The sequence below is a fragment of the Protomyctophum parallelum genome (assembly GCF_964188405.1).
Source record: "Protomyctophum parallelum genome assembly, chromosome: 15".
NCBI classification, from domain to species: domain Eukaryota; kingdom Metazoa; phylum Chordata; class Actinopteri; order Myctophiformes; family Myctophidae; genus Protomyctophum; species Protomyctophum parallelum.
In genome coordinates, this window is record NC_139710.1 from 11,474,262 (window position 1) to 11,501,276 (window position 27,015).

General features: G+C 42.2%; 1 protein-coding gene across 8 annotated transcripts in view; it reads right to left on the minus strand.

The window, feature by feature from the left end:
- Window positions 1–11,298, minus strand: part of LOC310872586 (ubiquitin-associated protein 2-like) — a 35,130-nt gene extending 23,832 nt beyond the window's left edge. For 6 of the 8 annotated variants that reach the window (XM_083784583.1, XM_083784585.1, XM_083784582.1 and 3 more), the window contains exons 1-7: window positions 11,220–11,298; window positions 8,856–8,993; window positions 7,343–7,420; window positions 7,068–7,181; window positions 6,545–6,731; window positions 6,281–6,358; window positions 895–958 (exon numbers count right to left, since the gene is read on the minus strand). In XM_083784583.1, the coding sequence (XP_083640709.1) occupies window positions 895–958; window positions 6,281–6,358; window positions 6,545–6,731; window positions 7,068–7,181; window positions 7,343–7,420; window positions 8,856–8,951 (617 nt within the window). In that variant the 5' untranslated portion in view covers window positions 8,952–8,993; window positions 11,220–11,298. Of the gene's footprint in view, window positions 1–894; window positions 959–6,280; window positions 6,359–6,544; window positions 6,732–7,067; window positions 7,182–7,342; window positions 7,421–8,855; window positions 8,994–10,383; window positions 11,176–11,219 lie in introns of those variants that run through there. The other 2 variants (XM_083784581.1, XM_083784580.1) reach the window with 2 other exon arrangements.
- Window positions 11,299–27,015: the final 15,717 nt, after the last annotated feature.

Here is a 27,015-nt window from a genome sequence, read left to right on the forward strand (position 1 = left end):
CCCCTGCTCCCGACATGTGTTGCAGGTTAAAACTAACCCGTGGCGGGTTAAATATCACCATGCCGTCCGCGTACGGTTAGGGTTAGGTTTTTGGGTAGGGTCTCAGACTCATGACTGTAGGAGTGTTGGTATATATATATATAATGGACCCACAAGTAGTACTGATTTAGCTAGCCAATTACAATGTCAAGTCACCCCTGTGTTCATGTGCAAGTAACTAGGAAGGGGATTTATCCTCCAAAAAGCATGTTTTAGCAATAAATGTTTTAAAATTCCACATTTGCGGCACCCTCTATGGATGAAAATGGAATTACTTTGGGCTCTCCGTGAAATTTGGGGTGGATTGGACATTCCCATTGGTCATTGCCAATTACAGCCGGACTATGAAAATTCTGCCTATGGTGTTTTAATCGGATAGGTCCAGAGTTTGTGTACTGTTTCTTGTGAGATTTGCACAAAAGATGTAGGTGGAAGAGCAAAACGTGTTGTAACTGTAGCTCCGACGGTTTCTGAGAGAAAAATACTGTGAGTTTTCACATTTTCCCATGTAAGTCGATGGAAAGTTTTAATGCACCAATAAAATAATTATTAATCAATAATTTGTTGGTTCGTTAAGACCTCCATAATATTATGGTCAATGCCCATTGCCTGCACCAATCGCTCTGACTTTTCACACAGTGAGGAGATATGACAGTGTTTCAGACATTCATTCAGACAGACATTGATATTTTTTGCAAGTTCAGATCATAATCTTTTTTTATCTCAAACACGAGAAAAAATAAAGGGAAGCTCCGCACACTCAGATCTGCGCACAATCAATGTATTTATTTAGCAAGGTTTCGGTCTACTGACCTTCTTCAGGTTTTATCTCAAACACAAAATAGTCTCACTCACCCCATTGCTTGGGAGGCGAACCTGCTTCCAACAGCTGCTCTTCCTGTGCCACGACCCCCTACTGCTGAGGACACAAACAAAAGCACCAAATGACCTCAGCTGCCTGGGAACGTTCATACATTTTAAGTCTCGAGTGCAAACAAGGTCATCAAGCATATCCCATCGCAGATCTCGTATCTATGGAATAATTTACTCAAGCTAGCCTAGTAACCAACAAGAATTTTTAACATTCAAGTTTTTCTTTCTCCTATATTAAAAGGGAAAGATTTGATTTATTTAGAAAAGCAATCATAATACAACATTATAATCAGCGATTCAAGGATTGCACAGAAAAGTCTAAAGACTTATTTCCACTGAGGTACTCTCACACTGAACGGAACAATACTTTAAAATACATCACAAATACATAACAGTACATATACATTACATACACAACACAACAAGTACGTCCTTATCCATCCCTCTAAGATGACCCTTTATAGGGGAACCCTATTTTAGCGTCCCTTCTATGCCCAGCTTTGTGTGTACCACATTCGTGATGATTTGATTGTCTGAGCACCGAATGTGATGTATGATGATAAGAGCGCCCCAATTTTGAGGGGCGCTAGCCCCTCCTATATGTAGATTTGTCCCAACACAAACATTAAATGTCATTGAATGGAGAATTTACATCATACGTGTCTGAGCAAATCGGCTATATTCGTCCTACACAAAAGAAATCCCATTGACAATGAAACGAGAATTTACGTCAAACGTCTGAGCAAATCGACATGTTATGTCATGATGATGTATGATGATAAGAGCGCCCCTCACTTCACACAGGTGTGATTTTTGAGGGGAGCTAGCCCCTCCTATATACAGCTTTTGACCACACACGTCTCAATATTTGCCATCGACAATGAAAGGAGAAATTAGGTCAAATGTCTGCCAAATCTTGTCCCCACACGTCTCAATATTTGCCATTGACAATGAAAGGAGAAATTAGGTCAAATGTACGCCAAATATGGCATTCATTTGTGGCAACAGGCATTCTGATTGGCCAGTATGAGATCCATGATGAACGATGAGTGCCCCTCACTTCACACAGGTGTGATTTTTTAAATAAACCTTCCTGTCTCATTGCATTTGATGAACAAAAAATTAATTAAAAATAAGCTCAAATCAGATTCGCTACTCCACAAGAGGGTACGCTGGTGCTTTAAAGTTCTACACCATTTGGCAACCTTAATAATAAATAATGAGCTTTAATTGACGTAGATCTCGGCCAATGGCGGTATACGTGTTAGCATATATTGAGAGGATGAACGCGGCAAACAATGCTTAACTCATAACACTGACCCTACTGTAATTGTCTTTATTTTGAATTTTGTCATTATTATTATTATATTTTTTGTTTGTGTATTGTGTCTAATATTTTATTAATTCCTTCTATTTTTGAAGATGTATATTACATTTCAATGTATCTTTGTTAATGGTAAAAGATACCGGGGTTGTGGCCCTTTCAGAGCGGGAACTCTGGGGGAGGGTAAAATGCTCAATCATTTTTGTATGCTATTCTTTTTTTGAGTGGTGCAACCACTCCTATAGACAGCTATGAGTGGTGCAACCACTCCTATAGACAGCTATGAGTGGTGCAACCACTCCTATAGACAGCTATGCGTGTGTGGCCCTGTGACCGTCCCCGAGCACGGAAGTAGCATATTGTCACCACCAAGTGTCACTGTTGTGCAGCCTAACACACAGAGGCCAATGATGAGAGCTTGTACAGTACAGTACAGTACAGTACCACTCACTAAAAAATAAGCTCAACTCACCCCTTTTGCAACCAGATCTTATTTTAATGTTTGGGAGACAAGAAACATTTCTGTGGGTAAAGTTTTTAGATATTCAGTATTTCAAAGTGTCCATGGGCTCACTTATTTCCTGGACTGGTCAGTAAGACAGCACCCCCCCCCCCCCCCCCCCCCTATCCACAGAATTGTAGTCCATGAAGAAAGTGAGCCCAGTGTCCATGACATCATGACACTACCCACATAAAACCCCCAGGAAAGTGTTTCTTGTCCACCAAACATCATTAAAATAAGATCTGGTTGCAAAAGGGGTGAAGTGGCCCTTTAATCCACCTAACAAATTTCATAAATACTGCCAATTTCTTGTCCATCTTCTTCATTCATCTATCAAACTACCCTCCCCCAACTACCAAGCAGCTGCAGGGACCCAGGGCATTCCAGACATGTAGACTGCCACATGCAATAATTGCCAGCAGACACAAATAGCTGTGCTGCCAGCAACATCACCAAAAACATATGCAGTACTCTAAAAGCTACTAACTCAAACACAGTAGACAAAAAATAATACTAAATTATACTGTAAGTGTATTCATCTGAGGGAAACATAGCAGATTATGAAGCTAAAATACTCCGATGTGAGGAGATAATTTAAATAGCATTTCTCCGCAAAAAGTTAACATCGATTGGTGATGAATGTGAGCCTGGGAGTCTCCGCTTAACTATGTATATACTACTAGTAGAGTTTAATACAATCAGATAGGACTTTTCTGTTTGGATGTATGGGCTGTCAAGACCAGAAAGTAGTTTCTCAGTAGGCATCCCGCAAAAAAAAAAGAATAGCCCCTCCTATATATATATATATATATATATATATATATATATATATATATATATATATAGGTTTAATGTTTTAAACACGCCATTGACAATGAAGATAAATTGGGATTGTTTTGTCCCTAACACAAACATTAAATCCCATTAACAATAGAGAATTTAATGTTTATTTTGCACCATCATTACATCACCTAATCATAGCAACATGAGTTAAACTTTAACATATTAGAGTTAAGTTAGATTAATAGAAGTTACACAAAACAAACGTAATGTTATAAGATGATAAGAGCACCCCTCACTTCACACGGGTGATAGATATATTATATATATATATATATATCATTTTTGTCCCACTTTTTCACCCAGTGTCAATTATCTAATGTAACCCTGGGTTCTACACACCCTCCGCCAACCTGGGGAGAACAACGGACTGACCTCATGCTTCCTTCAATGCATGAGTGTCCAAGTCGCTTCTTTTACAGGGGGGAGTTTCCCCCGGTAGGAAGTAGCACGTGGAAGGAACACGTTATTCTAACCAGGAACTTGTTGGAATAACATGTTCCTTTCCCCTCCATCAGTCGCCCCGGCTGGCCAGGGGGAGGCAGTTTAGAGACCAGGATTACTGCATGTTTTTGAGGGGTGCTAGCCCCTCCTATACACAGGTTTAATGTATGTCTTTAGTTCAATGTTTGTTTTGTAAACGCCATTGATAATGAAGGGAAAATGTACGCCATGTGTGATTTGCGTGATATTGTCTCTTTATTGTTAATGGGCCGGCGTTTAATGTTTGCATTTGCACCGTTTATTTTATATCACCATTACATCACCTAATCAACATGAGTTACTTTAATATATTAGCGCCCCTCACTTCACATGGGTGTGATTTTATTTGTGAGGGTATCTACCCTAGGGGACACAGGGAGAACATGCAAACTCCGCACAGAAAGGCCCTTTCGCCAACCCCACCTAGGGTATGGGAACGGATGACACGGAGGAAAATCTAACCCAGGACCTTCAAGCTGTGAGTCGACAGCACTACTGACTGCGCCACTTTTCTGCATAGTATCAAAAATGTTTACATCTCAGAGAGAAATCGGTCCTGTTCATGAAAAATAAATGACTTTTTACTTTCTTTCACACATAAATGTGTCACTATTGTTAATTTATCAAATAAAAAAATAAAAAGTAGGGTTAGGGTCATTTATTTTTGTAATTTATTTGGAAGTGTGTTCTAATATTAGTCTATTATTGCTTGTTAAGATCATTATCTATCGTCTTCATTATAGGAAATGTAATGAGTGAATTTACATTTTCTTTATAATTGAAAAGGAGTGCTATATTGAAAGATGAATCCCTAACCCGAACACAAAATAATATTTTAAATAGTGTTTACATGGATATCAATGCATAACAAGTCAGCTGTGGGTGTATCTTTTTTTTTGTATTTTGGGCTGATTTATATCACGGGTCACCAAAAGTGTTCACAATTCAAGGGTTAAGTGATTAAAGCAGACGAGCTACACCATCACATCCACAATGAATCAAAATTTTAAAGTAGACGCATATGCTAAGGCTGTCAAAGTTAACGTGTTAATCGTTAACAAATCCCTTTATCGGCGTTAATATTTTGCGGATGAAGTTTGAACCTTTGTGCACTCCGTAGTTTGGGGAAGCTGCCGTGTGTCGTGTGCGTGGGCCCATGCATGGAGCACTGCTTTAACCCATTCTAGATGGGAACCCCTTTGTGTTTTAAGCATTATGTTATACTTTATTGAAAAATAGCAGATCTACAAGCTCATAGCGCGGCACCGAGTGCCGTGCTACGAGCTTGTAGGTCTGGGACAGAGACACAGACAGAGAGAGACAGAGAGACAGACAGAGAGAGGGAGTGCATTTTAACCAGGATTTCTCCTGTTTCAATTGAGTAATTTTTGATATGATTGACTGCTTAAAAAAGGTCCTAATTTACCCAGATTTTACCATCTAATGCATGCATTTTGATTTGTATTGTATCCTTGGCTACATTGAAAATGAGGGCTTGCCCTCAATTGTACTCCCAAGTATAAATAAAGGTGATGATGATAAAGCAAGCATTTGTCTACTCCCATGTTGATAAGAGTATTAAAAACTTGAAAAAGATCCATTTAAGTTAGATTTAGAACAGATAAAAATATGCGATTAATTTGCGATTAACACCTTAATTGCCCGGGGTTATTTAATCCATTACATTATAGCGCCCAGTCGATTTATAAACACGGACCACTTTTACTGACGGACCGGATGTTGTTGTGAATGTGTGTGTAGCAGCTAACAATAGCCACTCCACTCTAGAGTTGATCGACAACAACGGGAGGTAAGAATAAATGTATCGCGACTAGCGACTGGACAGTGGAGGGCCGTCTAACACAGGATGTTTTTAGACGGGATGATTTAGATCGCGAGTTATTAACGTTTTAAGATTTTCGTTGTTGTCGGCTAAACAGGGGAGGGAGTTTTTAGATGACGTCTCACTCTTGTGCAACATTGAGGATTGCACAACAGGCGCTCCTAGGCTGTGGAGCGATGCGATCCGTTTTTATATCAATAAACTTCGTCTTTTGGATCAACTGTGACAACTACCGTACACCTTGTCAGTAACTCAATTGCATCCTGAGTCAGTCAAAACATTATACATCAATTATGCTTAGTATTGCTTGCTTGCTTATATTAGTTCGCTCTGGATGAGAGCGTCTGCCAAATGCCTACATTTTAGTATTACTCACCTCTGCCCCTACCCCTGCGTCCACGGTCTGCCCCCCTCTCTCCAGGAGCAAACTCAAATCCATTCTCCTCTGACCGGCCTGGAAAACAAGGAAGAAAAAGTAATGGATAAATTAGATGTTTAACTATATTAATTCTAACAGGAGCATGTGAAATATATATACATTATTATTGCATTTTTGTATTAATTACACCAATTTAGGACAGTGGTCACTTAGCAGTCTATCTAATCGCACAATATAGACCTTTATCGGTCTGACACACACCTCTTCCTGCCTGTCCGACATTTTCACCCTCACGGCCTCGGCTGGCACCACGGCCCCTCCTGATCGACCCCCCACGACCTCTGCTTCCCTCCCTATCACCTCCTCTCTTTTCTTTAGTCTCCTTTATCTCTGAGGGCCCTCCCTCTTTCCCCAGGGCCCGCTTCTTTCGCACTGTCTCCCAGGAATTCTGACAGAGAGGGATGAGAATTATACATTATAAAACACAGATAAGTGCATACTTCTGAAGCAATAGTTTGAAGGAATGTCAAATATGGCCTTAATAAAAGGTAGAGGACATGTGAGACAGACAGTAAGTAGCAAAAAACTTGGTCATTATAATTTAAAACCCTTTTTAACTGTCGATATGTCTGTCGATCCTAACTATTAGGATCAGTGGGAGCCATTAATACAGTGCCCAGGAAGCTGTTGCGGTTTAAGTGTCTCTCTCATAAGTGCTTAAAGCTTACACTACTATTTGATAACTGAACATGTGTTAAGAGTTTGGAAATATATGGATGCTCACTGTGTCAGAGGAGGTGCTCTCCAGCAAGAAATTGATGGCTCTGTTGACATCCTCGTTGCAATCATGGAGTGCTACCATGCACTCATCTTGAGTCTTCCCAGAGACCTCAATCAGCTGTTGAGGCATTCATAGAGAGGCAAACGTTCAACATAAGTAGTTCTGATTTCAACAAAAAGGCTAATCATCGGACAGACAGAGACATGGACCAATATTATTACAAAACACGTTAAAACATCGCTTGAGACTTGAACAGGTGTGTTGTGCACTCATATTACCTGTTTGACCTTGTCCTCAAAGTCTGCATCATTTTTGTCATAGATCATCTGGGCCAGCCGAATCTGTTCTGCTGTGGCCTGGGAAAAAAAGAAAACCTGTCAGGAACAACAAGCCTGGAAATGTTCACATATGCTAGACAGCAAAAAACTGGCCTCATCTGTGTTCATGAATGAGTCACTGAAACATAGTGGCCCTACTCCGCTTACTAATTATCTCCCAAAATGACTTTGCACTTAATTAAAACGAGTAGTACATACAATTTAGTTATACTTTCAATAAGATCATTTCTACCAAAAGCACTGACAGAACTCTGGTTATGCGATACCCGTTGTAGCCACTGTCCAGAGTGCAGTACCCGTTATCATAGTAGTTATTTGTACACCAGTCTATGACATCTCAGATAACCTATTATATGGGCATAAAAACAACACAGACAGACAACCAGACAATTGTGTCGGTCAAGATTCCATTCCCCTTTCCTCTTTGGACTAAACATTGAAAGGAAGGCAGGCTCTTTCCCATCCGTCTGACAGGCATTCCTCATTGGACTAAACATCTTGAAGAGTGACTAATATAGTATGCAGTCAGTGAACAAAAAGCACAGGTTTGGTTAGAATGAACCCATGTCCACTGTTCAATGATTATATCTATATGCAGCCAGTGAGCTGACTGGGATCTTGTGCACTGGACAAACTTACGGAATACGGGATCATTACTAAACGATTTGAGGTGGTTAAAGTCAGTACTGTTTCTGTGTGTGTGAATGAATGACTGGATGTAATCCGAGTCAGTCTGCCGTCAATAACTGCATGCAGGATCACACAATAGTATAAGATGTTAATAATTCAGTACACTGAAAATATTGATAGTTCCCATCACTAATTTCTGGACAACTGCCGATGCGACAGACTTCCCACTTAGGACTGCACTCAATGGCACTGCACTCTGTGGGGTCCACTGCGACAGTGGTTCTCAACTTTTTTTTGTCAAGTATCCCCAACATTTGGCCGCAGACTGAAAAGATTTTGTGCCAGGGACCTGGGATAGTGCGAGGGATATTCATATATCCCTCACACTATTCACATATTCATATATATATATATATATATATATATATACACACACACACACACAAGCTCACAGCACGTCACTTTGTGCCATGCTGCAGGATTGTAAGTAAGTAAGCCTTGCCGAGCCATGAGGCCCATAGGGCAGGAACCTATCTCCTGTTTCTGTAGCGTGAGGCAGCTTGATGTACAAGTCCTACTGCAAATCTGCTATTTTTGAATAGCCAACGTATAAATGGATAAAGTAGTTAAAGTTATTGTAATGTGTTGTGTTGATTACTTTTGCTGGGGACCCCATTGATCCCCCCCCCCCCCCCCCCCCTGGGTGTCCCAAGACGACACTTTGAGAACCAATGCTCTGTGATACAAAGTTTTAAGTCAAATGGTCTAGATACACACACTTAAAGTAAACACAGAGATTCCGTGGTGTGCCCATAATACCCACCTGTATCTGTTTCTGTGGCTGTGTGGTTTGTGTGGTGGTGGGCAGCGCTTTGTCCCGAGTAGTCCGGGGTGGATTGCTGACCACTGAACTCATCATATACAGTATATACAAAACAATGTATGTACAAAATAGAAAAATCTGGATTGGAAGAGAAATACAGATGGGACAGAAGAGGTTAAAGACACGGAAGGACAATATGTGTTCACATAATACTGCTAAATCTATTCACAATAGCTAATTTACAAGTTCACAATATGCCACACTGCAAGCGATCTATTTTTGGTGAAGGTTCTCACAAGAAAAGGTGTCCAAGTGGTTGAAAAATAACAATAAAGAGCAAAGTGTCAAATGGCCTGTGGAGTATTTTAAATAGCGTTTACAAAATACTACTCTAAACACAATTGCATCCACTATACTGTACATGGATAGACTGAGATTTGCTGTTGTCAACTACGGCATGCTATTACCCGATCTGTCACCCACCTCCAACTCAAGGTTAAATTTAGACACTCAAGAGGGGAACGTCCCGGTGTCAACTTACGGTTACCCCTCTCAAAGACACAAACACATGGATGTGTTAACTCACCAACACCACACTTTTATAGATAGGAATTGCTTAAAATATGGTAGTCTACAAAACATGTCTAGCATGAGGCGAAATTCCCGGACACAACAGGCCAGCACACTATATGTTCAACTAGGCTGTCTTGGATGTGAAATACTTCGGCAAACAGATGTCATGATAGAAATGTTACATTTTACACAGAGTGTCAAATTGTGAGCTTGTAGATTGGCTATTTTCACTATTAATAACAGTGTATACGTCATGAGAATTAAGCTGTTAAAATACAGTAGATCAGCCTACTGCTCTTGAGAAATCCTCAAGTGAGAAATCCCCAGTGTTTAACTCATTGTTCTCACTCCACACAAACTAACACTGACATGTTAATATTCGTATTAATATGTTATCATGCATTAGCTAATTTGTGAGTGTAAAAAATTGACCCTTCTCAGGGTTACGCCAATATGTTGACAACCAATCATTGAGGTGATAGATAACATGAACAGATATTCCATGTCTTTGACAGTTTTCATACGAATAATGTACGGCGTGAATGTAACTTCATCGTAACAGCGTGAGTGTAACGTTATCGTAATGTACAGCGTGAATGTAAATTGCGTAATTAACTAATTGTAGTACTGTTCCGCGTTAATGTAACGCTATCATCCTAATGCCCAGACTCAAGTGTGAATGGTCGACGTAAAGTGCAACGTGAATGTAACATGGAACTCGACAAAACACACCCGAAAGTAACGTTATGGTCATACTTCTTGCGTTATACAGTTCACAGTAAAAAAGAAACACGAGCTGACATTAGCTTTAGCCAGGCTAGCAAACGTTTTACTCTTTGTTCGTGTTTTAATGTCTTCAGCTCAACCAACGTCCGCTCAGGGGCATTACATATAACGTTATTTATCCGTAATGGTGGATCATACTAATAACGGTTGGCACAATCACAGAACCAACCTGTCAAATCAGTGAATGTCTTCCTACCGGGGACCAAAATAAACAAAATACGACGAGTCGTCTTTGTGTGAAAGACGCCGATGGGATGCTAGTGTGCTAGTATCCGTTAGCTTCACAGCGCGAGCAGTCACTCGACACAGGAAAGGGGAAAAAAACACGCTAATTTCAACTTCAAAATGTCGACACTGTTTTCAGATGAAATGCGTCACATTATTTTGTGTCGAGCTACGAAGTGTAAAATGAAGCCTTTTTAAGATGAGCGGACCGCTTCGAGGGGGCTAAAAGCCACCGAGCAGCGAATGGAACGCCACAGCCAGTCAATTAAGTTGTGCCATTTCCGTAATAGCATCAATGCTGATATTATGAAGTGTACGGAGCTCGTTTATATTAAACACGTCAAAACAGTTTGGTGTTATGACGCGCGTGGCCTGTTCACGCACGCACCGCAGAGTATCGGCAGCATGCTAATGTTCCCTGGGCATGTGAATGTGTGAACGGACGGTCCCGTACAATGCCGTTGCCTAAAAATAGCTGATCTACAAAATCACAGCTCGTCGCGTCCGCTGCGGGACGTGAGCTTGCAGATTGCCTATTTTCGGCCGCGTGACACCGCCGTACGACGAACTTGGCTGTATTATAACTGGGATAAGGAGCGATGCTCGCTGCTTCAGCTAAACCGCGGAACGACACTCGGACGGCGGCCGCCTGCTGTCAACCGCTCGCCCCTTTTCTTTCTCCACTAAAGATTGCGATGAACCGTTCAAGCAGCGTTCGGTTGGCCAAATTGATACGTTTCCCCGAGTCAAAAAGACAACACGATTTCCTTTCTTCTTTACCTGCTAACACGCTTCGCTCCAGCCCAGCAGCAGCACAGCAGATGCCGTCACGTCACGTGACCCACAGCGCCGTTCGTTCGTTGTTTAACGTCGAGGAACCGTAGCCACCAATCGGAACCGGTCTGTTCACGTGCACTCTCCCTTTCCGCCTGCGTCATGCACGAGAGCGAGCTTTTATAAAGCTGACTGTGATCAATTCCACCTAGCAGGTTGCTGATCCGGTCTGAGCGGATACGGAAACGTTGCGTGCGTGTATTTGTTCGTGTGCAAATTACCAGATACAGTAGGTGGGATCTAGACCGGATCACAGTAGTTTATTCAAAATAGAAACAGTGGTGACGCAAGGTTATTTATGAATTAAAATTCACATAGTAGTTGTGATAATTTATTTAGTGCTTACAATTTCACAATGGACCTCACCTGTATTTCAAAGTTATGAATTGCTTGATTCAAAAGTGATTATTGGGCAATAATCCATTTAGAATTCACCATGGATGGACCTGTCCATCACATTGCATTGGTTTAGTCCATAGTCAGAGGATATTAATAAATATCACCGGACTACCGGAGAGACGGGTGACAGCCGGAATGTAGATTGCACCCTGGAGCAGTTTGGGTTGGCGCCCCAGGCTGTGTCTTCTGTGAGGAGGAAGCCCAACAAACCCACGGTGAGGCCTTTAGGAGGGCCATTCAAGCCGCAAGTGGAGCCTGCAGCACCACCATGCAGAACCATTGCGGCTCGAGAATCCACCACTCCTGAATGACATGCTGGGAGACTGGTGCAACGCACAGGTCCTGGACCTGGTGAGAGCAGGAATGGACCTGGTGAGACGTAGGAGGGGCCCGGACAGGAGTCAACCCACAGAGCCTAGTCCGTCCACGTGCCAGTTCCTCTCACAACCAGTTCCGGCAGAGTAGTTCCGGAGCATCGGATTGTGTGGCCCTGTCTTTCCCTAATGGGACTGATCGAGGGTAGCTACTGGGACGTAAGTCGGGACTTGATCACCCCTGGCTGGGTCACCTGAGTGAGGGGTGTGATGTTGAGAGACCCGAAACCCTGATGACCTTAGGATACATCACTGAGGAGGATACGTCCCAGGTGCATCCATGCATGTATTTTTGTTTTAGTTGTTCTATTTATAGTGACTCATAGGAATAGACTTACATGACAACCAGGAATAGTCTGCCAGTCTGGTGACCACCGGAGAGACGGGTGACAGCCGGAATGTAGACGGCACCTGGGGCCGGGAGCAGTTTGGGTTGGAGCCCTGGCTGTGTCTTCCGTGAGGAGGAAGCCCAACAAACCCACTGTGAGGCCTTTAGGAGGGCCATTCAAGCCGCAAGCGGAGCCTGCAGCACCACCATGCAGAACCATTGCGGCTCGAGAATCCACCACTCCTGAATGACGTGCCTGGTGCTGGGAGACTGATGCAACACACAGGTCCTGGACCTTTGAGAGCAGGAATGGACCTGGTGAGACGTAGGAGGGGCCCAGACAGGAGTCAACCCACAGAGCCTAGTCCATCCATGTGCCAGTTCCTCTCACTCCCAGTTCCGGCAGAGTAGTTCCGGAGCATCGGATTGTGTGGTCCTGTCTTTCCCTAATGGGACTGATCGAGGGTAGCTACTGGGACGTAAGTCGGGACTTGCTCACCCCCGGCTGGGTTACCTGAGTGAGGGCCGAGGGGTATGATGTTGAGAGACCCGAAACCCGATACATCACTGAGGATACATCCCAGGTGCATCCATGCAATGTATTTTTGTTTTTTTAAGGGTGACATATCCCACATTGGTTTCTATTCAACCATCCTAGGGGAATTTATGACAGCTGCTGAAAGTTGGGGTATCATCAACAACCATTATAAAATGTTCTAAATTTCATTATGCTTTAAGTAGCATGTGACATGTCAAACTAGGTTTTCATGATTCTGAATCCATTCCAAGCAGTGGCTATATGGCCGAATTTAGCCCAAGGGGTGTTTTCTGTGCAACTTGATACTCCACATGCTACTTAAAGCATAATAAAACATTTTGCCTTATAATGCTTGTTGATGTACCCCAACTTTCAGTAGCTGTCAAAAATTCCCCTAGGGTGGTTGAATAGAAACCAATGTGGGATTATGTTAGTAAACACCTTCGGTGAAGAAAATTCTTGTTAAGAAATCAAATGTATTCCCAGATTTGACAGTATTCAGATAATACCACTACCACTCCTATTCAATTGTTATGTTTTTAGTTTTTTTTTTTTTAATTCACATTCTCCCCATGAAAAAGCTTCACCTTGTGTGTTGCAATAACCAGTTTATAAATCTGAAAAAATTATTAGTATCATTATTAGTATGATATTGTCACACACTTACAAACAAAATAATCTAGATAAATATCTCTTTGCCATCAGCCGAGTCATTCAGCACAGTAGCCAAGTTCAACTCTACTTTAAATGAATATCAGTTCTATTGTGTAGAATCCAGGTATTACTGGATTCCAAGTAAAACTTGGAGGCATCAGGCCTAGGAGGCGAGTAGAAACTGAAGACTAACTTAAGTCCGTCACAACAGGTCTTCAACAGTAGGTCCGGGACCCCAATCGGTCCTCAGTTTTATATTACTTTTATTTTATTTTATGTGAATGTCTGAAAATACACATTGACATTATCAAACATCTTTAAACAAGCAAAATACATTTAATTGAATTTACACAGCACTAATGTGATGTCAAACAAATCTATAAAGCTACCAAAGCTAAAGCATCACTTGAAGCCAACCCAGTCACTTAATAATATCTAAATAAAATCTGGTAGAAGACTTCCAAGCTAGTCTCAAATCTCTCAATGTCCAACATATATTTATGAGATAATCTAAATATGGTGAGCTAGATCACCCAAGCTCTACTGTACCCTCTACTGTACTGTACTGTACTGGCACACCCAAAATCATAATATATACAGTTAATATGTGTAATGTGTGTTAGGTTGCGCACAGGTGGTGAAAAACAACCATGCTGTTTTCGTGCTCAGACCCACCCAGCCACACATAGCTCTGTAAAGGAGTGGTTGCACCACTCGGAGAAAAAAATAAGAAAATAAGAAAAAAAGGGCCCTGTCTCATCTCTCTCAGCTAAGGGGTCTTTAGCCTGAAATACAGCTTCATTACAATATTAGTAGCATTTTAGGTTAATGGTAATGCTATTCACTGTTGTTTGAGTTACTAAACAAACTCTGGGATGGCTTCAAAGTATAGGCTTGAATACATGCCCTGGATCATATTCAAGACAAATCAAGATTTATTTACATAAATTAAGCTCTAGGTGTAACCCTCTTGTAGGTTTCTACTGCAGTGTTTCACATTTCCAGTTCATCGTCAAACCCAATCAAACAGTATCTGAAATTACCAATTACCAACCCTATCCCAGCTAACGGGATGTCAGACTAATGGGCAGTCCCCACTTGTACAATAAGTGAAATTGACATATTATGTATGCCTTTTTTCACATTCACCATTGCTATCATACTTCCATTCTACTTGTTTACTTCATTACATTAATATTATTATTTGAATTATTATTATTATATGCTGTGTTAGCCCAGGCCTTGCAAACAATATCTTCCAGCCAGCCCTGTACCTGTCCCTGAGTGAGTGACAAATAAACCCCTTGATTCTTGACCTTTGATACAAGCATGCTGCTTGTTCAAGGGGAAAGTGCATCTATATCAGTCTGAAGGAGAAACATCATCCTATAGTTAATTAAAGTAGTTGGTTCAGGGTTATTTCCCCCCATTTCTGTGCTTGTGGTCATTAGGCTTCGGACAGAGATATGAGTGCAGCTGAGATCTCATGCTCTGTACACACTGAGCCTTCCTCTCCAAGATCTTCTCTAGTCTGTGGACATATTCAACAAATGCCTGCAAAACAGAGAGACAAAGAGTTAGGCAGACACATTGACAAGTAAGACAAAGGCACCTAAAAGAGACAATACTGGTAATATAATATATATATGCATTAGATACAATATTGTTCAATATTGTTGAACAAGGTAAACAAGTTAAGTCAAGTTTAAATAGTTTGCCACCAATAGTTAGAAGACACTATAACAGGGATGTGACAGCAGATCTGACCATAGCATGCTGTTGACACAGTAATGTTCCTTCTTTGTGACATAAAGCTTCCATCTCTTCTAGCTGCTCCAAATGGGCCTGGACAACACGCAACCTGAGAGAGAGAGAGAGAGAGAGAGAGAGATGTTATGTTGTCATTTATGTTTTGAAGGAAAGAAAGGCTCAATTCGACTTTGACCTCTCATATGACCAAAATGTCATTATAATCTATTCCTTTACTTCAACTTGGATACACTGTACAGTATGTCTCTCTGCAAAGTGCAAGATCAGAGTAAGCAGCATGAATGAACTCCACAATCTCAACACCAGAGGGAGCTCCACAAATCATGTTCAACCCAGAGTAGGTTAAATGGAGACAAATCTTTGGACAGAGTGAACACATCAAGTAATGTGGCATTGGTAGGAGTAGGACAAATAATAAATCAAGTTAACGTCTTATAACTTACATTGCAACATGTGTTTGTGACACATAATTGTTTCTGGCATTCAAACTACCGTACTGTACTGACGATGGAGGGCTCGTCTGAGGACGACCTAGAGAGTACTGTACTAAGCGAGTATTTAATATTATAGCTACTGGCAGATAGGCATACAGGGCCGAAGTATGATCTCCTGGCGGAGATAATTAGCAGCACTCTGCAACCAGACATTTCTCATTTAATTTGGGAGGTTGGTACTCACTGGGCATTATCCAAGTCTTCTTGGGTAGAGTGGTTGTTTGTGGCTGTAATGTGCTGTTGGCTGGTGATCTCAGACTTTGCTAAATTGGTCATTTGGAGGGGTCGGTGTGGGTTGTTAGAATGGCGTGATCTGACAGATTGACACTGGCTCGGTGTTGTGATAAAATGACCAAAGTCCCCCCCTGATTGGGGTGTTATAATGTCAGGAACTGGATGGTTGTCTGTTTCTGTAAGTGAATCCATCGGAACAACAGTAGACTTGCTGTGAGGAGGTTCTGGTGTTGATTGTGTGAAAAGATTTGGGATTGTGATTTGTGAACTGAGCATAGCAGTATCCCCAGAGCAACAAATAGAATGTGAAATGGACTGAACGGGAGAGGGTTGTGTAGTGGGATATGGAAAGGGTCTATGCGGAGGAGCTGAGTCAGTGCTGCCTGGAACCTCCCTCCGTGACGGGGCTTGGTGTTTCTGATTGTTCCCTTGGTTCTGGAGGGAGTTCTTGGCCACCACAGGGTTGGAAGGCATGGTTAATCCTGGTAAAATATAAACAATACAATAAAATAGTAGGATAAAAAAAAAACATAACAGATCTGTTTTATGCCACCAATCATGTGCAGAAATAAATGACCATGATTCTTTAAAAGAAAATCCATAGAAACAGCAGCAAGACGTTCTCAACAGGTTACAGATAAAGTTTGTGTGTATGAAATAGATTACATAGTCAAGCAATATACTAATACAAATCAGCATGTTGTTTGATGGTGAGATAGTTTAAGCTTGAGGCTCTATGTTGGACCACAACAATGTACTGATATCCAAGCAAAACCCGCTAATATACGCATATGCCACTCAAACACTCAAACTTCCTCACTTACCTATTCCCCAAAGCTCATCAGCAACACTATACATGTCTTCCCCTTGCTCAACGTGATAATTAGGCCTAGTCATTGTGGCTTTGAGGGAGGGCACATTTCTGGATTTCACGTTAAGCAGCTGCAGAAGGGACAGACCATAGACCTCTTGGTCCTCCATCAATGTACATGGTTTTTTATCCCCCTCTACTTTTCTATTGTTCTGTCTCTTCACTTCCTGGTCCCCACAGATGAAAGAATCTGTGGCAGCCTGTTGCTCCACCTGAAGCTGTGACAAACTGAGGGGATCCATGGTGCAGCTGGGAGAATAACCAGAAGAGGATTCAACTGTAGGCAAATCACTTGTGTCATCTTCATCATTGGGACTGTGGTGGATTTGAAAACAAGATAGAGATGCATTGAATGAGGTCACTACTGTGCTTGGATCTCCAGAGTGCTTTTTGACAGTATTGGCAGGTGTTCCACTTCGAGGCAAGGGGGAACTTGAAATTTCAGATGCTTTCTCGCTTTCACAACTCAATGGCATGGCCCCCCGCGAAGCATGAACAGGGTTCACATTATGTAGTGATAAAGGCAGGTTGTTGGAGTCATGATTCATGTGCTTTGACTCCAGTGAGAGGTCATTGAGTTTGATGAGGGACGGGATGTTGTCTATATGATCACAGTCTGGAGAAAGAGGCCGTTCAGCTGGCTCTCGATGGTGGAGATGTTTGGGTTGATGGCGGTCGGGCCAGAGGGTGTGGGTGAGGCTATTATTGTCGCTGTTACTGTCTATGGACCGTAAAGCATAGCTCCCAATTACACCTTCCTCCTCCTCAGTGCTCCATTCTGCCTCAATTAGGATGCCTGAGGTGTCTGTTATTTCCACACCATCTTCTATTGCCCTCCAACTTTCCTGTGAGTCACAGCCAGAGGACATCTGTGCCTCTCCATGACTCAATGTGGTGCTCGCTGCCCTGTCTTCTCCTTCGGACTCTGTTGATATCACCCACGCCCACCTCGGCTGTCCTTCCACCTCTGTTTGTCCCCACTCTTCCCTTCTTCCCCTCTTCTTTCTTCCCCCCACCCTCTCTTTTCTTCTTTCTCTCTCACCACAGTCCTCTCCACTCGTTGTCTCCATTCCTTCCCTAGAAACCCTCCACTCGCCACCTGACCCACTGTGATCATTGTCATTATAATCACCCTCATCTTCATCGTTATTGCGGCTCTGAGAGGTCAATGGAGAGTGTACTTCATTCAGACTGCCAATCTCTTCACAGGGAAAGTGGAGGTGTTGTCTGTTAACTTCAGGCACGTACAGATCTCCCAGTCCATGACAGACAGGGGGAGAGACAGATGGGTGGGAGGAGTGTTGGTGGGTAGTGGAAGTGAAGGTCGGGCAGAAAGAAGACTGGACAGATTGACGGTCAGACGACGGCTTGAACCGCTGCAGCTGCTGGTGGTAGCATCTTAGATGCCTCTCTCTTTCGGTTTCCATTTCTCCGCCCCTCAGTGAATCCATTTCTCCCCTGCTGTCCAGAGCACTGCACATTTCACTGGTGTCTCCTCTGTCTCTTTCCTCAGCAGTTACCACTTTCATTCTATTTTCCATAGTAGATTTGTTCCCATGTGTCTCCACTCCTTTCTGACTGAATCTAGCCACTATTCCATCGATGGTAATATCACAAGAGTGAATCTGCTCTCCCACTGGTTGCCTCACCTTTAGGCCTACCCCGATGTTTAGTCCTGTGATTGCCTGGCTAGTACCCAGAATTTCATTAGACCCTTCGTCCTCTTCTCTTCTCACGACTCTCCCTCTTCTCTCCCTCTTTCTTACTTCCTCTTCCCGCTGCATCCTAGCACCAATTCCTAGTAAACCTCTAATTGGTGTAATATGTTCAAGTCCAATATCTTCTTCTCTCCCTCGTCCCTCGTCCATTCTCCTCCCCTTTGTCCCAGTGCTTTTCTTTGGTGTGGAGCAGAATATATCACTCACTGTGGATACCCTCCTGGAAGGCGTGCTGAGGCCAGCATCATCCTTTTGTCTCCTCAGCTTAGGTGGGACTTTTCCTCGGTTAATGCAGCTAGCACCACTGCTATTGCTGCTGGTCTGGTTCTGTTTAGGCGAGGTGATTCCTTTGCTTCTTCTGTCTCCTCTTGCTCCTCCTTGCCCTCTCAGTTCCTTCACTCTATGTGAAAGATAAACAGACATTACTGCCATTAACGTAGCTTTCAAATACATCCTTTCTAACAGTTTTGTCCTTTATGCAAATAAAACAAAAGTATATAGAACCAAATATTTATGTACTTTGTTTCCAAAGCCTCTTCAAGTTATTACATCAATCTTATATGCCCCATACTGGTTCAGGATCAAATCCCACCAGAGACAGCCACACTGTGCTTATCAGTAATAATTAATCATAATTAAAATAGTGTTTGATATATCTAATTATTATCTTTTAATTATGTCTATTATGACATACCCAGAATAGGTACACTAGGGTTCATGTGGTTAATATCCTGGCTACTCCCATCACAGACACAGACTTACCGGTCAGCGTATCTCAGTGTGTTGAGGGTGTGTTCAGTTGCTAAGTGACCAGGTGAAATGTTTGCAATCATGCAGGTCATTGAGTTACCAACAAAGGAGTCTTTCAAAACCTGCAATGGAAAAACAGCCAAACATGTAGGAAGTTGAAGAATAGAACATGAAACTAACTGGAACAGACACAAAGTGGAACTGTTTCTGCAAACTAAATCCAGTAAACATCATTGTGTGTGTGTGTGTGTGTGTGTGTGTGTGTGTGTGTGTGTGTGTGTGTGTGTGTGTGTGTGTGTGTGTGTGTGTGTGTGTCGTGTGTGTGTGTGTGTGTGTGCGCGTGCGTGCGTGCGTGGCTGCATGCATATGTTAACACTGCTGGCCACTGTGTGTAGGTGTTCTTTACCTGGGTGAGTTTGCTTTGTCTGAAGGGTGTGTGTGACTGCTCCTGGTCCAGTGACCGTATGCATTCCTTAAGCTGAGACAAAATATAAACATAAAGTATATACAGAATATACAGTACAAATTTACATTGAACTGTATCTGTGTGTATTCAGTGGGTTTATGGCAGTGTGTTTGTGTGTGTGTGTGTGTGTGTGTGTGTGTGTGTGTGTGTGTGTGTGCGAGCGTGTGCGTGTGTGTGTGTGCGTGCATGCGTGCGTGTGTGTGTGTGTGTGTGTGTGTGTGTGTGTGTGTGTGTGTGCGTGCGTGCTTGCGTGCGTGTGTGTGTGTGTGTGTGTGTGTGCGTGCGTGCTTGCGTGCGTGTGAGTGTGTGTGTGTTTTGTTGAACCCACAGCCAGTAAACTCTGGTTAATCTCAGCTCCCTCCATCCGGCTCCGTCTGTCTGGCTCTCTGGTGTCTGCTGCCCTCTCACTACCTGCCAGGTCCACAAACCACATCCTACATGCACGCACAAAGTCAAGATGGTGTCAAAGTTGGAATAACTGGAGTCATAAAGTTTTGTTCAATCTTTAATTTAAATGTTATTGTGCAATTAGTCTAGTCCAGTGAAAAGTTCACATAACTCTTAGTACACCTTTGCACCACAAAAGTCAAATATACAAAATGTGATTGGATACTAAGAGCACTAACCTGCCAGCTAGTTGCTGTTTTGGACTTCTGATCTGAATCTGTAGCAGAGCGTGAGAGCGAGATGAAACTGGATTCACTCCACTCACTCCCTGAGTACGCTCTTCTGTACCCCATGAGATCACCTACACCAAGAGGACAAAGCCTAATTTATACTTCATATAAATCACATTGTTAGCTTCAAAATGTTTGGTTGTGCATTGAAGTAAAAATTCTAAATTGGGTGAAGAGGACACAAAAAGAAAACCGGGCATGGCGGTGATAGTGTTGTAGTAGAGGTTCATATGAGTCCTCTATAATAGTATCTGCAACACTGTACTGTTACATCTGCCAGATGTATATCATATATTTTACCATTAATTGAACCCTAGTACCAACCCTGTTCTGGGGCTAACATTTAACAAAAATAGCAGACCTACAAGCTCTGTGAGCTGGTAGATGGGTCTGTAGTTCGCTAGAACGGAGGTGTCTAGATTGGGTTTTTAAATGAGGGATGTCACAACTGCGGTTTTGAAGTATGCTGGTACAACACCTGAGGCAAGACTGCTATTAATGATGTTTAGGACCCTAGGCCCAATGGTTTCCCAGACCTCCTTAAAAAGGTGACTGGGTATAGCATCTGTGGGACAGGATTTGAGTTGAAATACCAATTCACTGAGTTTTGAAAGAGACACAGGGTTGAAATGATTAAATATAGTTGTGCAGGTGACAGCCATTGAGGGGTCAAAAGCAGGGGGGGAGATTTGTGCTCTGATAGTAGTGACCTTATCTATAAAAAAAGCTGAGAAATTTTTCACAGACCTCATGGGAGGCTTCCAGACAAGTGGGTCAACAGCTGATCAATGATAGATCTGTGTTGATCACATAACTATAGAGATATATGGTTAAAATGTGTATGAGTAAGTAACGCAGTGCAAAACATACTCTCTCCCCATGCCTTCGGCCTGATGGAGAAAATGAGCTCAGTTGTAAAGAGAGGGCCTACCTCTAGTAGTGAGTCTACTGAGTCCACTCTGACCTCCCTGAGCCCTGCAATCTGGACCACTCTCTGGCCATCCTCTCTCGCAAACAACCTATACAGCAAGACAAAAAGATTAAGGAGTGATTCTATAGAAGTGACAATGCTAGATTTCATAAGACTAGAGCAGTGCCCATTGGGCACTGGCCTACTTGGAACGATGCAAGTTGGAAATGCACGGCCCACCCAGTTATTATGGCTGTGTCCCTTTTATGCCCATATATGGAGTTATTTTAACCTGACTCCACCAGATGGGGCAGCAGAGAGTACACAGGGTTCCCCCCTCCTGTGTACTTTCTGCTGCCCCATCTGGCGGAGTCAGGTTAGAGTTATTTGTCAGGCATGCCCAAATATGGAGTCTATGCCGATGTCAGAACATCATTGTGATGTCAGATCACAATGATATGGTGATCTAGGGGTGATCAGGTGTGATCAATTTTGTAATTTGAGCCCGGGCAGAGGCTTTTGTGCTGGTTCTGACAACGGTGTATACCACAGACTCAAGGCCAGGCTGTGGTGGTGTGGAACGAGTGTGTCAAATTTGAAGTAAGATAGATAGATAGATAGATAGGTAGATAGGTAGATAGGTAGATAGGTAGGTAGGTAGGTAGGTAGGTAGGTAGGTAGGTAGGTAGGTAGGTAGGTAGGTAGGTAGGTAGATAGATAGATAGATAGGTAGATAGATAGATAGATAGATAGATAGATAGATAGATAGATAGGTAGGTAGGTAGGTAGGTAGGTAGGTAGGTTGGTAGGTAGGTAGGTAGGTAGGTAGATAGATAGATAGATAGATAGATAGGTAGGTAGATAGGTAGATAGGTAGGTAGGTAGGTAGGTAGGTAGGTAGGTAGATAGGTAGGTAGGTAGATAGATAGATAGATAGATAGATAGATAGGTAGGTAGGTAGGTAGGTAGGTAGGTAGGTAGGTTGGTAGGTAGGTAGGTAGGTAGGTAGGTAGGTAGGTAGGTAGGTAGGTAGGTTGGTAGGTAGGTAGGTAGGTAGGTAGGTAGGTAGGTAGGTAGGTAGGTAGGAAGGTAGGTAGGTAGGTAGGTAGGTAGGTAGATAGATAGATAGATAGATAGATAGATAGATAGATAGATAGATAGATAGATAGATAGATAGATAGATAGATAGATAGATAGATAGATAGATGACAAACGTGTGCACATACAAATACACATATACACCTACACACCGTTTCCTATGGTCCAACAGGTCATAAAGCTGACCACAGTATATCTCAAAGAAACTGATGTAGACCAGCAATGGCGTGTGTGTGTGTGTGGTGGACAGGTGTGTGAATATGTCCTGAGCCGCCAACACATAGAGTCCTGGACTGCTAGGAGAGGAGCCTAACATGGTGTGAGTTTTTCCTGCACCTGTTTGGCCATACGCAAAGCAGGTGGCTTTGCCTCTGTGAACAGAGAACAGACATAGAAAATCAGAAAGAATACATGCAGGTGGGCACACTCAGACAAGACCCACGCGGACACACACACGCAAATGCAAAAAAGTCTAGGTCAGTCAAACACCAGTCATTGTATTGTATTACAGAAGTTTCACCACTGTGAAGTCAAGTATGTACTGTATTTTGTTACATCCAACAATATTTGTAAAATGTTTTACTCAATATCAATTAGTGTACCGGTAGGCCTATAAAAATATCATGGTGTAGGAACATACAGTGTGTTTTTACATGAAAGTAAAACACAAGATTAAATTAGATAAATGTATTGTACATATGGCTTAGTATCCCAAATAACACTGATATATCCCAGATTAATTTAAACTCTGAGATACTCAAGTTACCCAAATACTGATGAGATAACGATCGGGTGTACATTTTACAAAATGGCAACCCCATCCACATGTAATATGGATGGGGTGACCCATCTCCTAAACTAGTACCAGTACAGTATACTGTAAATGTTCTCTACCCTTTGAGCATGTGTTGTACCAGGGGATAGGCTGTTCTCCGATACACCTCCTCATTGGAGCATTCCTCCCCAAGCACCTCGTCAAAGTAGAAGCTGTGCTACTTGGACACAGGGGAAGAGGGGATGGGTGACATGCAGTATGCATAACTAACTTTACCATTGTGTTGATATTTTTTAATTGAAATTAGTTTGTGTGTAGAAACAAGCTTGAACACAATCTGGAGTGTTTGAACTCTGAAAGTCTAAACATAATATTTCCTTTCAGAATTTCAATTAATACCCGAATGTTGGTGTGTGTGAAAGCTTTGATTGATTGATTGATTGATTGAATAGTTTATTAGACATAAATGTAACAATCACACCTGTGTGAAGTGAGGGGCGCTCTTATCATCTATTGCTTCATTATTAACGGGAATTTAATTTTTGTGTAGGACCGAAATAGCCAATTTGTGTAGGACAAAACCGATTTGCTCAGACACATTACGTAAATTATCCATTCATTGGCAATGGCATTTAATATTTCTGTTAGGACAAAAGTCTACACTATAGCTGAATATAGGAGGGGTTAGCGCCCCTCAAAAACAGCAACAGAGTACAGTCATACACTCAGTCCAAAGGGGATAGCACCAAAAAATTCCCTGCGGTCTTGTTTACATTTAGGCCACATAGTAACCTTTTTTTGGTTATGTAATCTAGTCACCTGTAGTATGTACTGTGTAAGATCCACAGCTTCTTTGCACTCGTGAACCATCACACACTCTCCGTCCTGAATTGCAACAACATCGGCCTCTTCTTTCCTGTCCTCTGCTCGTGTCAGCGGTCTTTTCCTCACACATACACTGATACGTTGCCCCCCTGCTTGCCTGAAACACACATGCACATACATTATTCACATACATTATTCAAAACCAGTCGGTAAGAAGAACCTCAAGCAAATAATTTGCCCATTTGCAAAATGTAAAATGAGGAGATGCAAAGAGGCATGAATGCCATTGTAAATAAAGGGTAAAACTCTGCTCATATCACAGCCATGAGGATACTTAATATGAATGTCTCTCTTTCATTAAATTCTTTATGACTTCTTCGTTTAAATGTTCAATATCAGAAAGGGAAATAGTAACGAATACAAGAAAAGACATTTGAACTCACATTTTGTTTGGTGCTAATGGGGAACTCAGCGGTAGTCCATAGTTATAGGCACATTTTCTCTTTGATTCATAAACAGGTGTGGGTTTGGCCATCTGCTTACAAATCCCATGATCCTCTATGCTTGCAGCAGGCTTTGTCCACCTGGAAGCTGGCATTCTGTTTGTGTGGACTGTTAGCTTGTTGTCTCTAATGCACCGTGGTTTTACTGTGTATTTGGGCCTCAGTTTGTAAGCAGATGTGCATGCAGGCGATGATCTGGTTTGAGAGTTGAATGGATGGTGAATGGATAACCGTCTCATTATGTCTTGCTTGGTGGTCTTTCCTGTGCAAAGAATGGATGTATGCTGACAGATGTCTGGATTCTTTCTGTGGCAACTCCCTTTACATCCAGGTTCTATCTCAGTAGTACCCGTTTCGAATCCTAACCGCATTTGCAATGGTATCCTTCGACCCTGCTCTGATCCATGGATATGTACGCTTTGCCTTGATGTATGACTTGAATAGATTTTATTATTAACAGCATTCATAGGATTGTGGTGATTATCCGTTTCAAAACTGAAATCAAGTCGTCTTCGTACAGGCGTTTGTCTGAGGAAAGTTGACCTTGCTTGCCGCTGCATTGCGGTGGTGTCCTTGTTTGCATCATCTAGAGCCTCATCACCAGCTCCATCCTCACAAATGTCATCAACATTGCCATCGTAATAAGCATAACCACCACCAGTAGCAGCATCTAGTTTATCAATGGCATCATCATTAACATCTTCATAACCCTGGCCATTCTTGTCTAGAGTTTTGACCAACTGGACCAGGTGGAAGAGGCGAGACCTGTCCTCCATGTTGTGGATCCCAAGGATAGGGTAATCCTCCATAGTCAGTGTTGATAGGTGGACTGCCCGATGCACACCCATGGAGATAAACCTGTGTGTTCAGGGGACAGGGGCAAAGGAAAAGTGGCGATAACTGTGACCAACTGAAATTTAATATGGAGCCCCTGTTTCAATAAGGTGTGTAATATGCGTTGTAAAAGCAAGTGTGTGTGTGTGTGTGTGTGTGTGTGTGTGTGTGTGTGCGTGCGTGCGTGCACGTGTTTAACCTGGCATAATGATGCTGTAGCCCAACTTCTTTTAGGCATTCGTACAGGCAAGACATTGCTCCTTCCTTCTTCTCCACAACTCCTCCGGTTGACATTCAAGCCTCCCTGCTGTGGCTGCCTGTGTATATGGCAGAGATGTTTGTCTAGTTTCCCCCTCAAATTATCAGACAATCAAACTGTTAAAATAATCCTTACATACCTAGCCTATTTAATATTAAAACTAGTGCCATTATTTCAAATAAATGTACACTTAGCGGCTGGATTCACAAAGCTTAAAACACTGCCTTCCGTCTCTCAATGACTTCTGCCAGTATGATGGCCAATAGCAAGTGACTGTAATACTACCACGCTGTACTGTTGTGGTGGCAAAAAGAGTACGATGTTGAAATATGAAACTGTCTCAGGATGAAGCCAGTGCAGCCAACGTGCAGTAAGGTCACACATGCAGGAAAGTAGCAAATATGATAAATATAGCATGAGGCTCAGGCAGCAGTTGCTTCTTTGGTGTTTCCAGTAGACCTATAGTGACAGCTGCAATAGTAGGACATTTGTACGGGATTAGAATGAAACTCCACATAGGCTACATGGCATCCAGGAATCAGGATCACATTGGTTCCAGAGTGATTTCCCTATTCATTCATGTATTTTAGAAATATATTCCTAATTTTCCCTAGCTAAGGTTACAGCAGAGTTTATGGATGATAATATTTATTGGCTTATCACCAGTGTTGGCAAGTAACTTAAGTAATATACTACTTTCAGTAATATTATTACTTTTTCCAGTAATATGTAACTTAACTAGTTACTTTCACATTTTGAGTAATAATATTACATTTACTTTTTTTTTTAAGTAATATTATTACTATTTTCACGAGCCTTGGTGGAACTGTGGGTTTGAGTGTTTATTCATAATGGTAGACTGGGTTGAAGTCAAGTTGCTTTGCAGACTGCTGATCCGATCTAGACTCTAGAGCGGATACGGAAACGATGCACACTCGTCGGTACGTATGTGTGAAGTATCGGATGCAGAAGGGCGGGCCTTAAACCGTCCGGAACACGGAACAACAACCTAAACTAGTGTGTGTAACTCGTTAGACTGCACTTTTAGAGAGAAGAGATGTAAATAAACTAACAATGGAGGAGGTGGAGGAGACAGAAACACCGGCACAACAAAGCCTTATAACATTCAATACTTGGAAGTATTCGCATTATTTTGAGTATGTCCGCGATCAAGACGAGATGAACATTATTGTCCGCTGCAAGTTGTGCATATGGAAGAAGCTATATTCCACATCGAATCTACTTCTAATCTATGTGTACAAATG